At 40.2% G+C, this 17,559-nt stretch overlaps 1 protein-coding gene and 1 pseudogene across 2 annotated transcripts in view; both read left to right on the top strand.

Annotated features, from left to right (window-relative positions):
• Positions 1-6,774, top strand: part of LOC311104633 (short transient receptor potential channel 3-like) — a gene marked incomplete at both ends in the record, with an annotated part of 103,189 nt that extends 96,415 nt beyond the window's left edge. Inside the window, 3 exons of the mRNA XM_084146485.1 lie at positions 4,827-4,901; positions 6,186-6,261; positions 6,623-6,774. Of these exons, the coding sequence (XP_084002611.1) occupies positions 4,827-4,901; positions 6,186-6,261; positions 6,623-6,774 (303 nt within the window). The remainder of the gene's footprint in view (positions 1-4,826; positions 4,902-6,185; positions 6,262-6,622) is intronic.
• A 5,912-nt stretch (positions 6,775-12,686) lies between these two features.
• Positions 12,687-15,803, top strand: LOC311104632 (glutathione S-transferase P-like; annotated as a pseudogene). Its single transcript has 5 exons — positions 12,687-12,812; positions 14,691-14,769; positions 14,861-14,943; positions 15,385-15,528; positions 15,616-15,803. The product of its transcript is annotated as a glutathione S-transferase P-like (transcript).
• The last annotated feature ends 1,756 nt before the right edge of the window (positions 15,804-17,559 follow it).

Below are 17,559 nucleotides of genomic sequence, written 5' to 3'. Positions count from 1 at the left end.
TTCCTACATTTGAATATAAACATTTATTTTATCAAACAAAACTATGCTACATTTTATCTCTGGGACCCTTAGGATGACAAATCAGAGCAAGATTACTGAATGGAAGTACATTATTTACCTTCAGAGGTGAATGTATCAAACCAGTTGCCGTGATAAGTTTTTTGTTGTTGTGCACTCTCCTCAAACAATAGCATGGTATTTGTTCACTGTAATAGCTACTGTAAATTGGACAGTGCAGTTAGATTAACAAGATTTTATGCCTTCTGCCCATATAAGACATGTCTATGTCCTGGAAAGTTTGCTGTTACTTACAACAGTCATGCTAATCACATTAACGCACGTTAGCTCAACCGTCCTGTATACGGGACACCGATCCCGTAGCGGTTAAGAAAACCAATGGTTGGCCCTCATGTCTCTATCACAATCTATTCAAAAGTCATTGGAGTTTTTACCCTTGTTGTTTGGACAAAATTAGATATCGATTTTGAGACATGATATGTAGTATTTTCATAATTTAGTATACACTTTTAACATTAATGCTAAATTCCTGTTCTTTTTAGAAGATTTCTCTGAAAAATTTCAACGGAGCACTGTAATAGGTTACAAAATCGGATATACTGTTTATGATATGTTAGAGAAAGACTCCACTGAACGTTTCAGAACATGAAGAATTATATTTGTCTTGGTAAAATGTATTTTATACCATAAGGAAGTGAAATTTCATCACCAAAGCACGTTTTCACCCACTCTGGGTTTCCCTGCCGGTTGGTAAGTAGTGTTCCTAGAGATGATGTCTTTGTTGACGGTAAAGTTCTTTGGGGTGTAACTGTACACATTAGGGCTGTAATTACTTTCAGAGGCCAGGCTACGGAATGATGTGCAAATAGGATGCCGTCCGTATACAACATCCATCGTAGTTGCAGTCCCGAAGCTAGGCTGAAACATGGGGTTGCCCATATGCCCCATTCGGCTAATTATGAGCTAGATCCCAAACTCTAAACATGATCTTGATATAAGCAATGTATTGATGACTTTAATGTCCCCCAAAAAACTTGCATAAACACAGTGAATTTAATGTAGGCCTACCTGTTACAATTGACCCGTGTTACATTTAGGTCTCCCCTATGCACTCACAGCGAATTGCAGGGAGCTAATGTGCCTAAACCATGCTGATATAGCCAACTAGGTAAATGACTATTCTAGGCCTACTATGCGGTTGTCCGATTTACTGGTCTTGTTGGCAGAGGAAAAGTAAACATGGACAGTTCTAGCATCTTCAAAGTGCGCCTCGGCAGATTATTTTTTTCATGTTCCATATTTTTGGGGTGTGGCGGCAACAATTTAGCAGAGGCGGAGCCGCTCCAGCCGAATAGGCTACAGGAGCAACGCTGGAAAGCCGCTCCAGCCGGATACAACATGGCGTACATTTAATGGGGTGAACTCTGTTTAAGGGGTTTATGATTGTCCTTGTCCATTGTAATATCCGTATAGGATTTCCCAATGCAATGTTGTCTCTGTATTGTCATAATTTGCACTCCCATCTTTTTGACCCTAGAGAGGATCAATGGCATTTGCATTATGTCTGTGGCTCGCCATATTTACATTGAAAATAATGATGTACGCTATCCACCTAAAGAGATGCATATAGGCTATTTATTGATGCATCTGGAGTACTAGAGTCTAATAAGAGCACATGGACTATTATTCAAGTCCTACTTGAAAATGGCAACTGAAACATGTATCATATTTATATGTATGGAGATGACTGTTCTCTGGAAATTCCCATTTAAGACAAGTTTGAACCAATGTAGTTTGATGCCTCTCTCTAATTTGATCCCTTGGAGGAAATAATTTACTTAAAACTTCAATCAGTAGGCCCCCATGGCATATATAGAATAACAGTATCAAGATGATTCGTGTGGCCAAGGTCACTTTCTTTCTCTCTGTGTCGTCTGTCGCCCTCTCTCTCTGTCTCTCTTGCTGTCTCTCTTGCTGTCTCTCTCTCTGTCCCTCTCTCTCTCTTTGTCTCTTGTTTTCTCTTTACATTAACTACATTTGACCACATAGATTTCTCCTCTGAGGCCTATTTCAAATGGCAATCTGACAACTGGACTGGAAATGTTGCGGCATTGTTATCTCAATAGGCAAGCCACAAGGAAGACCCGTTGCAGTTGGTCTACAATGTTTTCTTTACCAGAAACATTCATAGTAATATAGACCCCTTTCCATTACACGACACACTGACGTCACGCAGAGATGCGCGCGACTCTTGGTTGCAGTAAGAAAGCCATCGCCATCTGAGCCCATTCAACACAGCCTAGATTTACATTTTTATTATTTCTAAACAAAATAACTTTTTTGGGTTCTCATACGCTTACAATGATGTTTTGGTTCTTGCTTGAACAGTCACTAAGATTATATTTGGTTGTGACCTTTGCAAAATAACTATTTTGGATGCAGCAGTTGTTAGCTAGAATGCTAACGCTAATTTACGTACATTAGGCTGCAGCAAAAGCTAGCCAAAGAGCCATTTTACTAGTTGAAGTTGAAGTGTTTTTCAAGTATAATGCAGTTGATTTGTGATGATGACACAAACATTATATTAAGCAGGACATTTATACGAGCTTTAAAATCCAATTATAATCCAAAAGTAGTGTGAAATGCACTCATAAGCAACATGTAAATAGAGGCTTTTTTTGCTGCCGTGCTATAAGAACTCCCCTGTGTTCTGCCACCAACTTGCACGCATCGCCCTCGTGTGGCAATGTTTGCAAACACAGAAAGGGGTCTATAGTGTGTTATGTTGTTTTTGGTTTTAAAACATGCAAATATGGGGTACATTGAATTCCATTGGTTTTTGGTCAGACACATGCTATTTATTTGTACTCCTGAGTGGCGCAGTGGTCTAAGGCACTGCATCGCAGTGCTAACTGTGCCACTAGAGATCCTGGTTCGAATCCAGGCTCTGTCGCCGCCGGCCGCGACCGGGAGACTCATGGGCGGCGCACAATTGGCCCAGCGTCGTCCAGGGTAGGGGAGGGAATGGCCAGCAGGGATGTAGCTCAGTTGATAGAGCATGGTGTTTGCAACGCCAGGGTTGTGGGTTCGATTCCCACGGGGGGGCAGTATAAAAAAAAGATGTATTCACTAACTGTAAGTCGCTCTGGATAAGAGCGTCTGCTAAATGACTAAAATGTATTTATAAAAAAAAAAATTTGGGGGGGCTAGAAACAAAATGGGTTGAGACCGCTTCTGTTACCCTGAACTCAATGTATTTCTTCCATTATCTACCTGCAGCAGATTGATCGGTGAGGTGGGGGGCCAAGAATGTCTTTGGGTAGACCCCCTGTTAGCCTGTAGGGAATCTAAGAGTGGCTGGGTAGTGGGTAGAAGAAGCCACGACTGATGACTAATAAGGCTCACTGTGCACTTGAGGCCAGATGGCTTTGGTCAAATATTTTTTTTTTTACCACACTATCGAACTATACTTGGTAAGTGAAGCCTCTCCAAGCTCTTTAGCCATAAGACACTGACAGCTAATGCACGGCCTTCATCAGAGCAGTGACAGGGCCAGTTGAGACCCTGGTATTTTGACAATGTTCCAGGTATGATGTGAAACAATGTAGTATTAGCTTTTTGATCTCCCAAAACGTATTTGTGCGTGTGTGTGTGTGTAAATGTACGGGCGTGTGTGCTTGCAAGTGTTAAAACCAGGGGTTGGAAGCAAAATTATTTTCCAATTGTTTTGTTCTGAACAGAAACACTATTTATTTTGTTTCGTACCACTGTTCCTACCAGCAAAATAAAGTTCTGAACCGGTTTGATCAAGTTGATATTGTTCCTTTCTGTTCCTTTTTAACCTGTGAAATCAACAGTTTTTTACATTTAGTACATTAAATGACTTCACCAATCAGTGCGGAGAGAGCAGGCAAGCTAGTTGTTTACATGTGTGATGGACAGACAAGTGTAGCCTATGGCGCAAGATGCTACTGAAATTTTGCGGGTGGGGAGAGGGCAAGAGAGACATTTTGCAGGTGGAGAGAGAGTTGAGCAGGAGGCTTGAAGCGCTTGGCATCTTGTTATGACATGCATTATCTGAATTAGGTCCACAGAATTATACCAAGGAGGAGCGGCTTCTATGGAGGAGCTTTGAATGTCCTTTGAGCTAGCTAGCTAACAAGCTTGAGCTAGCTAGCTAACAGGCTTGTGTGTGCAGAGCGGCACCAGAATTAAAAACACGTCTTACCTTTTTGTAGTTAATAAATCCAACGTGAAACGTTTAACTAGGCTATAGTATCCTTAACTAGCATTGAAAAAGTTGATCCATTCTTCTCTAGCCAATTAAAAATCTCCCTCCCTATCTTCTGAATCAAGCTTGTAACGTCAGTACAGTAGTCTATGTTTAGGAGGGGGGAGGGCTGCAGGTAACTTAAACATGCACACTCACAGGCAAAGATTTTCAGCTTGCAGGCAGACACTGGAATACGTTTCTGAGTGAGTAGGGCTTTGCATAGGTGCTTTGTTGCGTTTTGTTGTGGGAATAGAAAAAAATGCCTGGAATGTAAAAGGACGTTATTAACTGGTTCCCATGATTTTTAAATAACGGTTCTGTTCCAGAACAGTATGGATCACTTTCGTTCCAGGTTCCATATCTGTTCCTTGAAAGATTTAGTTATTTTCCGGTTTTCTGTTCTGTTCCCTGAACCGGTTCCAACCCCTGGTTAAGACTCTCATTGATCATTGGTCCTTATTTTTATAATGGTTAATTGAGTATTCAGATAAAATATCCAAATGTGCTTTTGTTTGTGTTTGTCTGGGGTTTGCAGCTCAATCTCTTCACCCAGTCCAACCTGCGCATTGCAGAGTCCCACCGCATCCTGAACCAACCCACTTGCTATCAGGTAAGGTGGCCTCTCCGTCAGTCTAAATATAATGTTTAGCCAAAATGTCACATTAAAGATCGACTGCCCCTAAAAAGCAACTTATCATTTTGAAAAAGCCCTATGTGGCATCGATATGAGTCAGAAACATTTATTCTAATGTCAAAATTGACTACAGAGTATAAATAGGATAATTTTGGTCATAAAGTCAGTCTTGTCCAAAACTGAGATTTGCGAGATGATAGGTATGTCACGAAATGAAGGGTACCATAACAGTTTTCCTTGGGTTGGGTTTATTTCAATCCTGCTCACATGCACACGTAATAATTTACATTTTAGCAGATGGTCTTATCCAGAGCGACTTACAGTAGTCAGTGCATACATTTTCATATTGGTCCCCCGTGGGAATCAAACCCACAACCCTGACGTTACAAGTGCCATGCTCTACCAACTGAGCCACACGGGACATCATCAATTTGGAGCACAGCTGCACGGTACCTGATCGTAATGCCCATGGTCAATTTGGTTTGACATTCGATATCCCAATGGGGCTAGTTAGGGACCATCAGTAAATTACCTCAATGTACATAGGACAATATTTAAAAAATGTGAATAGCTCCAAATTTCAATGACTTAAAAACCTCAAACCAATTATAAATTGCAGAAATTCATATACAAATATTGAAAGCATTTAATGAGACAACTAAAAGATGTACAACATGAAAATACTGTCCCATTTACATTGTGTAATTTATTGACGGTTCCTAGCTAGCCCCAGAGATAGGCTACCCATTGTCAATCCAATTTTGCCACAGTTGCACACCAGGCAGGTGAAGCTATATTGCAAAAGAAGTTGCCCAAAAAATCATCTAACCACGCACTTAGCTGTACTACAAGTGGTCTGAGGCAGGCAGATTACAAGCATTTTCAAGTGCAACGTTAATTATGATGGTTTTGGGAAACAGATTAGAGATTTAACGATGCTCATACTAAGGTTCTAATGATGAACTTAGCCTTAAGATGCTTTTGGGAGACCGGGTCCTGGTTAAACTGTTTCAAGTTATCTAGAAGGGTGAGCGACTGTAACGGTTTACTGTTTTGGCAGAGTGAATGTACAAACACTTGCCACTTGCGAACACCCACAATAAACCACCCCTCCAAGACAACTCTCGTTTGGCTTCAGTCATGGCCGCTGCATTTCTTAATGACCAAGCTGAAAAACAAGGCCAAATCAAGAAGTTTAGCCTCCCTTTAACGTAATAGCATATAGGCCTACATTTTTCATATTTTCCTTCCTTTTTACAGCAAATCATGAAGCGACTCATCAAACGCTACGTTTTGAAAGCACAAGTGGACAAAGAAAACGACGAGGTCAATGAAGGTAAAGTTACATCTTCACTTTTACTTTGAAGTACTTCATCTGAAATAGTCTTTGAGAATCGTTTGCAGTGCTGTTACACAATGCAGAAAAGAAACAATTCTCAAGGGTAGAAAGAGGTCTAGAAACTGTGCAAATTCCACAGGGTTCCCATTGGTGTTTGAAGCTCAAATAAACCGTGCTAACTGCATTGTGTATATAAAAATATATTGAATTATGGAGAGGACATCAGTTTAACATTGTCATGCATTGAATATTTCAGTAAATATTGCATTTGAGAACCCTTTAACAGAATTCTTCAATACAAACAACTTGAACGGACCTCACATTATTTCTGTTATGACCTCACATTGTTCCTTTGCAGGTGAACTGAAAGAAATCAAGCAGGACATCTCCAGTTTACGTTACGAACTCCTGGAAGACAAGTCTCAGGCTACAGAGGAGCTGTCCTTGCTTATCCAGAAACTGAGTGACAAACTGAACCTAGGCCCTACTACACGCTTGCCCTACAAGTGACCCCACCGCCACACCACAGTTCAAGAGATGCAAGAGAGGAGAGTGTGTAATAAAGCAGCCAACATCCCAGCATTTCCCCACACACTACACAGCAACTCACTGGCCAGGTTGTTTTGGAAAAGATAATGTGTTTTATTGCATGAAGGTAGTTTAAACAGACAAAAAGCACAAGGCAATAGCAAAAAGGATTGCCTCACTATTCTGTTGTAGGGAGAGGCTGCCCTTAGACACTGATCTTGGGTCAGTTTGCATATTAAATATTGAGGGGGGTGTGGGGGGGGGGGGGGGGGGGGGGTTCTAAGCTGACATATGGAATTGTTTTAAGATGGTCATACTATGGATCATTTAGCTATTTGATTTTGAATTTTAGGACCCCTTTAGGTATCCCCCAAAATTATTTGATAAAATATTGAATTTGGCCTTTACTACTATAGTCCAGAGAAACACATTGAATAACACATTCATAAATGGCCAAAAAGACAGTCAAAAATTAAATAATAAGAAACAAGGTTTTGAAGTGTTTGTTCTATATCTAGGAGAAGTAAGAAAGCTCAGGAAATATATATTTCTATATATTTTTTACACATATTTAACCCCTTTTTTGGGAAGGTACAAAACTACCTTCATACTTCAATTTGTTTGTAAAACTGGTACCGGTTACATTCAGACAAATCCCGTGACCCTTGTGTCATAGAGCAAAACAGAGAACACCATAGTGTTCGTGAGAATCTCCTCTTTCCACACTGGGGTCACATTAGTTTGTAGCCCAAACGGTTTGGATGCTACAAATAGAAGTTGGCACATTGACAGAACCAACTTCAGACGAGTCCCCTGACACTTGTGGGGTTCATAGAGCAAAACAGAGACCACGTCGTGTTCGTGAGAGTCTCTCCTTTCCATAGAGTGATAAGCAAACTCTCATAGACAAGTAGGTCAAACCATTGGCCACTACAGACGTTTTCGTGAGAAGACGGATTTTCGGGATGTCTCGCCGCTCTAGCTCTGCCACCTTTCACCGCAGATGCGGAAGTGCGACATCGGCGGATGCGGTGGATTGAAATGCATCCAATGCAAAAAAAACAGATATAGTATTATTGTTCCGACATACAGTAGTTGACATTCCATCTTAGATGGGACTAGGTTGAGCATTCAGGTCAAATGTTAAAAATTCAATATAACATGCCTCTTATATTCTATGATATAACACATACTTATATGTGGGTCTCGTTATTCCATTTAAAATTCCTTGTACTGCAAATGTCAAATACACCATACAAGGCTATGTCGAATACATTGCCACCTTATTGATAGAGGTCCTTGTGTGGGTCAACCTATTTTCTCTGTGTAGCGTAACCCTGGTGTAAAATTGTGGATAGAAAGTGGAATATTGCCTCTCCGGGGCCAGGCTTGGTTTACACCTGCACTTAAGCATTTATTGGTATGATAAATATCTTTAGATTTCCTTAATGACCTATGCAGGATATTTCATTCCCTTTGTCCGATAACCATTTTGTAATTATACTAGGGAACAGAAACATACATTTGATTACATATTGTATTTGATAGGAAGACTTTCCTTAGGATGTCCTTAGACACTGTAAATAATGTTTATTCTAGCTCAATAACTGTAACATTTCAGTTATAGTGTTCTCTTTTCAATCTATTTTTGAGGACAAAAGAAATAGCAAATATTTGTATGCATATATGAAAATCCATAGCTGCTGCATTATAAAGAAGGCTTGAGATAAGCAATGGAAAACCTCATACAATATACAGTGGGGAAAAAAAGTATTCAGTCAGCCACCAATTGTGCAAGTTCTCCCACTTAAAAAGATGAGAGAGGCCTGTAATTTTCATCATAGGTACACGTCAACTATGACAGACAAATTGAGAAAAAAAAATCCTGAAAATCACATTGTAGGATTTTTAATGAATTTATTTGCAAATTATGGTGGAAAATAAGTATTTGGTCACCTACAAACAAGCAAGATTTCTGGCTCTCACAGACCTGTAACTTCTTCTTTAAGAGGGTCCTCTGTCCTCCACTCGTTACCTGTATTAATGGCACCTGTTTGAACTTGTTATCAGTATAAAAGACACCTGTCCACAACCTCAAACAGTCACACTCCAAACTCCACTATGGCCAAGACCAAAGAGCTGTCAAAGGACACCAGAAACAAAATTGTAGACCTGCACCAGGCTGGGAAGACTGAATCTGCAATAGGTAAGCAGCTTGGTTTGAAGAAATCAACTGTGGGAGCAATTATTAGGAAATGGAAGACATAAAAGATCACTGATAATCTCCCTCGATCTGGGGCTCCACGCAAGATCTCACCCCGTGGGGTCAAAATGATCACAAGAACGGTGAGCAAAAATCCCAGAACCACACGGGGGGACCTAGTGAATGACCTACAGAGAGCTGGGACCAAAGTAACAAAGCCTACCATCAGTAACACACTACGCCGCCAAGGACTCAAATCCTGCAGTGCCAGACGTGTCCCCCTGCTTAAGCCAGTACATGTCCAGGCCTGTCTGAAGTTTGCTAGAGTGCATTTGGATGATCCAGAAGAGGATTGGGAGAATGTCATATGGTCAGATGAAACCAAAATAGAACTTTTTGGTAAAAACTCAACTCGTCGTGTTTGGAGGACAAAGAATGCTGAGTTGCATCCAAAGAACACCATACCTACTGTGAAGCATGGGGGTGGAAACATCATGCTTTGGGGCTGTTTTTCTGCAAAGGGACCAGGACGACTGATCCGTGTAAAGGAAAGAATGAATGGGGCCATGTATCGTGAGATTTTGAGTGAAAACCTCCTTCCATCAGCAAGGGCATTGAAGATGAAACGTGGCTGGGTCTTTCAGCATGACAATGATCCCAAACACACCGCCCGGGCAACGAAGGAGTGGCTTCGTAAGAAGCATTTCAAGGTCCTGGAGTGGCCTAGCCAGTCTCCAGATCTCAACCCCATAGAAAATCTTTGGAGGGAGTTGAAAGTCCGTGTTGCCCAGCGACAGCCCCAAAACATCACTGCTCTAGAGGAGATCTGCATGGAGGAATGGGCCAAAATACCAGCAACAGTGTGTGAAAACCTTGTGAAGACTTACAGAAAACGTTTGACCTGTGTCATTGCCAACAAAGGGTATATAACAAAGTATTGAGAAACTTTTGTTATTGACCAAATACTTATTTTCCACCATAATTTGCAAATAAATTCATAAAAAATCCTACAATGTGATTTTCTGGAGAAAAAAAATCTCATTTTGTCTGTCATAGTTGACGTGTACCTATGATGAAAATTACAGGCCTCTCTCATCTTTTTAAGTGGGAGAACTTGCACAATTGGTGGCTGACTAAATACTTTTTTCCCCCACTGTAACTCATATATATAGTATGTAATATTTCATATGTGCAATATTATCAAAGAGTGCTTTGTTGTAGGCCGCTCCACTAGTTATGGATAGATGCACCAACAATTTGTGGGGAAAAGCTTGCATCATAATTTTTTGGTAACATTAGGGTCTTTTTTTTTAATTTAAGCTATGCATTTTCATATATCCATATGTATGACTTTATTTTGATGGTTATAATTACATAATTATACAATGAGATGATCTAGAAACGATATGGTGATGCATATTTTTAACCTGTTTTCTATATAAAATGCCTTTGGAAAAAAGCAGAGTTGGATTGATTTTGTTGTATGTTTTGTCATGAGTAAATGTAATACTAAGGTATTAGATAGATTTGGGACCAGGCAAAGCACTCCGTAGAGTCAAGTGAACATAAGCACAAAGTAAAATGGCAACCTTTGGAGTCAAAGTACACTCTCCTCCTCTTTTAACACAAACAAAAGGAGATGAGAAAACAAACATTGTGTAATGCAAATCCAAAAGAATTCATGTTTTATTACAATCATGTTTTGTCATGAGTAAATGTAATACTAAGATATTAGGTAGCAAAGCCCTTATATCGAGTATAAACCTGGTAGGAGAGCGTCACCATGAGGGAAACATTCAAGACACATACGTTCACTGGCACCCAGTGGGATCCTTGCAAATAGTCTTTCCAAGCTAGAGGGCAGTAGTGCGCTATAGACGATTGGGATTTCTCGCACTTAGGTCCCAATTCAATCAGTTGCAGATATAACAAACTACACTGAGAGTTCACTCAGACTGTTTACGCTGTATTTTAAGGATAGTTGTGGTTTCACGTCAATATCCAATAACAATGTCTGCAAGGGAAGAAGAGGAAGAAGAAGCGGAATAGATTTGGGCATTTTAATGTGGTTAAAGTAACTACCCAGTGAAAATCACACTTTTAAAAGTTCATATTCTGTTAACTCATACCCAAATAATGTTGTTGAATCGTCCTATACTCGTATTTGTGGCAAAGCATAAATTGTAGAAAAAAAACCTTTAAAAAACCCACCTCAAACTTGTATCTCAAACAGACTGTTTAAAAAATGCTTGCTATTTCCTCATAGAACATGATGTCATATCCATGAGGAGGATGGGCTGGCCAATCAGCGGTCTAGAGGAGGATGAGCTGGCCAATCAGCGGTCTACTTGCGTTCATATTTTTAATGACCAGTATATGCCCACACCATTCTGTTGTTGGGGTACGCCCACACCATTCCAACACAGAAAAGCTGATTTTAAACATACTTCCTTAAACTGTTTTGGAAGTAAAACTATTTTACTCATATTGTAAGTAACTATAGGTCATATTTAATAGAAATCTGGAAGCACTGCGCAGGTACTTTAACATGTCCAATACAGCATAAATATTCTGAATGAACCCACAACGTGGTTTTCTTTTATCTGCAAGCTGATAATGCTAAACTACACCTGTCCTGAAATTACAGTGTAAACATTTTGAATGAAACATCAGTGCAGTTTTTGCAATTGATTGAATTGTGACCTAAAAATCCATAACTTTATGTAATTGACCATATTGCTCAGACAAAGTATTACCATGACCTTTCACCAAAGTAAATGTAGTTAAATAAGCTGTATGTCAGTAAATGTTGCTTCCATTCAAAAATATAATCAGATACCTGTATATACACTGAACAAAAATATAAACGCAACATGCAAAAATGTCAAAGATTTGACTAAGTTACAGTTCTGGTTGAGAGAATGCCAAGAGTTTGCAAAGCTGTCATCAAGGCAATGGGTGGCTATTTGAAGAATCTCAAATGTAAAATATATTTTGATTTGTTTAACACTTTTTTGGTTACTACATGATTCCATATGTGTTATTTCATAGTTTTTATGTCTTCACTATTATTATACAATGTGAAAAATAGTAAAAAAGAAAGAAAAACCCATGAATGAGTAGGTGTGTCCAAACTTTAGACTGGTACTGTATGTTGACCTGATCAATGTTACATCAATGTTGAACTTTTCAGTTTTAAGAATGGACAGCTATTGAAGTGCAAAATACTGTAGCGAACATTTAGCCTGGCTGTCAGTCTGTTTCTGCTCTCTTGCCAACACCTTATTGAATTGTCATGCCAAACCTGGCTATTGAAGTATACTTTTTAAAGGCCCAATGCAGTCAATAACGTGATTTACCTGTGTTTTTTTAAATATATTGATATACCTTTTCTTTTAAACAACACAGAAACAATTATTGATATAGAGTTTGCTTATTAAACAGTAAATTGTATTTTGCCCTAAACTCTCTTTGTAACCTTGTTGTAAGAACCAGACATCCTGGCACGCAGGAAGTAGGCTCTAGTATGGTTTCATTTGGCAGAGATTAAGCGCATTCACACTGCACCTTAGCTCAGGGCTAAGAGCCTCCTTTGCCCGGGGCTAAGAACAATGCAGTGTCAAAATGCCAATATTTTTTCCTGTGCCATAGAATTAGGAATTAGAATACACTATAATTTAATAGGATCTCTATGGTCTGTGCTATAACAGGTTGTGCTGAGGTCATCCGAGTGATCCTCAAAGACCAAGGGGCAGAGTTTGATGAGAAGGTCGTCACCATGGAGATGTGGATGGAGGGCACTCTCAAAGCCAGCTGTGTGAGTAACCCGGTAACCAGTGTACATTGCATTTCACATCACTTTTACATGCAGACAAAAATGTCTTAATTAATTCAGGGGTATCTGATAGATTAATTATTAATGACTAATTATTACACCCTGAAACTGTGTGTAATGTGTTAGAAATGTGTGAGTGTAGGAGCAGTAAAGGCTATGGCATTGAGCCTCTATTTAGCAATGTGAGTAAGAGTTAGGCCAGACAACAAAGGCAACTGATAACTGAGGAATTTAGGGAGTAGAGAAACTGTTATGAAAACATGGTGCAGAATATTGTGAGAACGGCAATAACTGAGTAATGCAGGGAGTAGGCTATGATGAGTGTGTGTATGCATGTGTGTGTGTGTATGTATGTGTGTATGCATGTGTGTGTATGTGTGTGTGTGTGAACTGATGGTCAGGAGAGCAGTTTTAGAGTGGAAAACTACAGCCCGCCTACAGAGGGGAGGGATTTTTTTGTATGATGTATGAGTATAAAAGATGGACTCCGAAATTGTGATGGCAGAATTCTCAATGAATAAATCTCTGAATATGCAGATCGAGACTCTGTCCGTTATTTAAATCCCAAAAGACTTACAACCTTTTGGGAGACGCACAGAGACACTGAAATAGTTTGATAAATAATTCACGTAACAGTATCTGGGGAGGGAGTAACCTTCTCAACATTTTGACTTTCAAAAAGTGACTAAATGTGTATCCTTATGTGTTCTCTTAATATCAATCAAATGAATGTTGCTGTTTTACACAAGGTCTCTATGTCACACCAGCCTTCGCTTTGGCTCCCCCTCCTGTCCAGCTCAGGTGTTCGGCGTCGCTGGCTTTTTTAGCTGCTGCCGAACCTACTGCTGGCAAACGCCCTTCACTCATCAACCCCGGACTTGTCTCGTCATCATTACACACACCTGGTTCCAATCCCCACTCTATCACTGTATATATACTCCCTCTGCCATTTGTCTTTGTCGGTCATTGTATTTGTTACTTGTTTTCCTGAGAGGTATCTCACGTACTATTTTCGCAGTACTTAATATTTTTCACTTTGGGTTACCCCTATGCCTTTTAGTTTATGAAGATATTTTTTGAGCACAACAGCGTTTGGGTTTCGTCCCGCTTTGATCTATGGTGCTTAAATAAATTCAGTAGTTCAAAACCTGCGACTGCCTCCTGCCTACTCCTCTCTACACCAGTGACACTCTAGGACCAACTTATAGTCAAAATGTTTACCTATCGGAAAACAGTCATTTTGACATATGACAGTGAGTTTTATTAGCACTATGTGTTCGCTATTCACTGTAAAAATGCTGCATCAGCTATACAGAACACCCCATATGGTGCATGCAGGCTTTGATTCACTCCAAGGGCTTTTTCGACTTGCCCTGACATATTTTTGTGGGAATTGGCTGAATGTTTACTGAAACACCATTGACAATGTTCTCCTAACAAGGCAGTTTAGATAGCAACTAAGCAAACATGACACTGGCATCCCGGGCTTCTAAGCAACAATACCCATGTGGGCCTTACAGAGACGTAGAGAGCCCTTAACAAGCTCCATATGGGGAGGTTGGATGCAAGATCAGACAAACGGAACTTGACAAACATATCAATAGAAAACACACCTACTACAAATACTGTCTTTATAAAAAGCACGTTCTGTGCATTATGCATAGCTCACAGGGTGTTGTTAATGCATTATGAAGAGGGTATTCATATGAGGTGTTACCAAAATGTCATCACAGAATCATGAATTTGAATCATGATGTTTAGATGCTAGGTGATTGAGGAGGTGATGAATCACAGTTATGATTTTTGACAGAGGATTAGAAGTGAATTGTTGATAATTTTTCCTTTACTTTTCATTCACAGTTGTTTGGTATATTTGAAGACGGTGACCTCACTTTGTACCAGACCAATGCAATAAGGAGACATTTCGCACAGAAACTTGGTAAATGGAGGACGAACAGAAAAGCCTGCTTGCAACATAATGAGATTAATATTGACTCACCCAATATGTCTTGATCAATCCTCTGCTCCAGGAGTCTATGGCTAAGACCAGAGGGAGGCTGCTCTCATTGACATGATGGATGAAGCCCTCCAAGATCAAAACAAATACAGAAATGTATGGTACATGTAACCACGGTGGCAATTTGATCTAAACCCATGGTCTCCCTCATAGTATAGGTCTGTTGCTGGATCTTAATTTGACCAGTTTTGTCACAGGAGTAAAACAATCCTGCAGCAGGAGGATTTGATTATTCTCCAAAAAGTGATTTTTTAAAAACAGAAATTAGTATGTATATCCTACAGTAGGCTTTTGTTTGTGTTTGAGATCTAGTGAGATAAAAATAACTTTATGTTACTACTAGGGCACTTTGAGTTTCCTGCAGAGCAGGAACATTCTCTGCGACAACAGTGATCAAATTAAGATACTATATCTATATTATAGTATAGTTTAGTAGTATATAGTATTGACTGTAGGAAAAAGAGCTACTTACCTACTGTAACTGCAATGCAAGTTTGATTGAATTGAGACCCAAAATGATTAATAATGGTTCCCCAGGACTCCGGTAAAGAGGGGTACCTTAAGGCACTGCCAACAGATCTCAAGCCTTTCGAGAAAACCCTGTCCAGCAATAAAGGAAGATTTCTGGTTGGCGACAAGGAACATTTATTTATGTTATCAAATTATCAAAGACATCAACTGGCATATACTGTACATGGGGGTAGGGGGTAGGGGTTGTTTTGGACCTGGACTTCTCATGTACTCATGCTGTCTTTCTTTCTCTGGCAGATCTCCTTAGCCGACTACGCCCTGGTGCTCCTACTGATCCACCACCAAGTCCTCACCCCCTCTGCCTGGATGCCTTCCCCTCCCTCCAGAGCTACCTGAAGAGGCTGTGTGCCCGGCCCAACCTGCATATTTACCTCCAGAGCGACGACTTCAAGAACAGACCCATCATTCCTGGGAAGAGAGCCTAAAGTCCATGTGGCCCTAGTCCTCTTATCGTACATCAATATTATATCATATCCAATATGCCTCAATATGTATACATTCAACCAGAATAGATCACCTTGCATTGTAATTTGGCTGTATATTGAGTACTGTGTGTCTTGGTGGAGTAGGTCTCTATCTGTTTGTGCCCAGTACCAGTGCTACCCACTTGCAGAGATGAGTGCCAATTCTTTTTCTAGGAAATTAGGCTTGCTTTAAATCTGGTTGCGTCAATGATGTTACTGTTTAATAAAGTACATTTGCATATACATAGCATTTTTGCTATTGTTTTGTTTGTGGATCCTTTTGGCACGCACAAAAAGCTTATATCTCTCACATTTTGTGCACACATTTGTTTACATCCCTCTTAGTGAGCATTTCTGCTTTGCCAAGATAATCCATCCACCTGACAGGTGTGGCATATCAAGAAGCTGATTAAACAGCATGATCATTACATAGGTGCACCTTGTGCTGGGGACAATAAGAGGCCACTATAAAATGTGCAGTTTTGTCACACAACACAATGCCACAGAATTCTTAAGTTTTGAGGGTGTGTGGCATTGGCATGCTGACTGCAGGAATGTCCACCAGAGCTGTTGACAGAGACTTTAATGTTAAGTTCTCTACCATAAGCCACCTCCAATGTCATTTTAGAGAATTTTGCAGTACATCCAACCGGCCTCACAACCGCAGACAATGTGTAACCACGCCAGCCCAGTACCTCCACATCCGGATTCTTCACCTGCGGGAACGTCTGAGACCAGCCACCCGGACAGCTGAAGAAACTGACGAGTATTTCTGTCTGTAATAAAGCCCTTTTGTGGGGGAAAACCCATTCTGATTGAGTCTTTGCCTTCCCAGGCCCACCCACTTGGGAGCCATGCCCACCCACTGGGTAGCCAGGCCCACCCACTGGGGAGCCATGCTCAGCCAATCAGAATTATTGGCTGTGCCCTTGCTCAGTCATGTCAAATCCATAGATTAGGGCCTAATTTATTTATTTCACTTGACTGATTTCCTTATATGAACTTTAACTCGGTAGAATCGTTGAAATTGTTGGATGTTGCGTTTATATTTTTGTTCAGTATAATTGAAAGAGACTCATTGGGTTTAGGAAATGTCAACTTTTTGAAGCTCTACATTTGTTTGCTCTCAATTTCATAATAGATGTGGCTTGGCCTAATTCCTAGCATGCATGGAATTCATGGACAGTTAAACTGAAGCATGTTCATGGACCACACCTCAGAGAAGGCCTTTTTAAATGCTCACATGAGTAGATATGCTTGAAGATAGGCCTACAGTACACTCTTAGAAAAAGGGCTTAAAGGGTTCTTCGGCTGTCCTCATAGGAGAACCCTTTGAAGAATCATTGTTGGGTTCCATGTAGAACCCTTTCCATGGAGGGTTCTACATGGAACCCAAAATGGTTCTACCTAGAACCAAAATGGGGTTTTACGTGGAACCTATGAGGACAGCCGAAGAACCCTTTTGGAACCCTTTTTTCAAAGATTTAGACAGGCTGACTCAGAATAATAAACAGATTTTCTGGTATGCACTGGCTGGCCACAAAAGTCTTTATGCAGACCATGAGAAATTACCATAATAGTTGTCTGTAGATGTATAGTACTCACATTTGAGTTACCCCTAAATAGCACAAAGAACCTTCCAGAGACAAACAAAAAAAGCACACACCTTCCCTCAAGTCATTGAGCCTATATTGTTCCAAAGAATAGACCTAGTGTG

This window comes from Coregonus lavaretus, assembly GCF_964263955.1.
Source record: "Coregonus lavaretus genome assembly, chromosome: 29".
Taxonomy (NCBI): domain Eukaryota; kingdom Metazoa; phylum Chordata; class Actinopteri; order Salmoniformes; family Salmonidae; genus Coregonus; species Coregonus lavaretus.
This window is presented reverse-complemented; position numbering and strand designations above follow the sequence as displayed.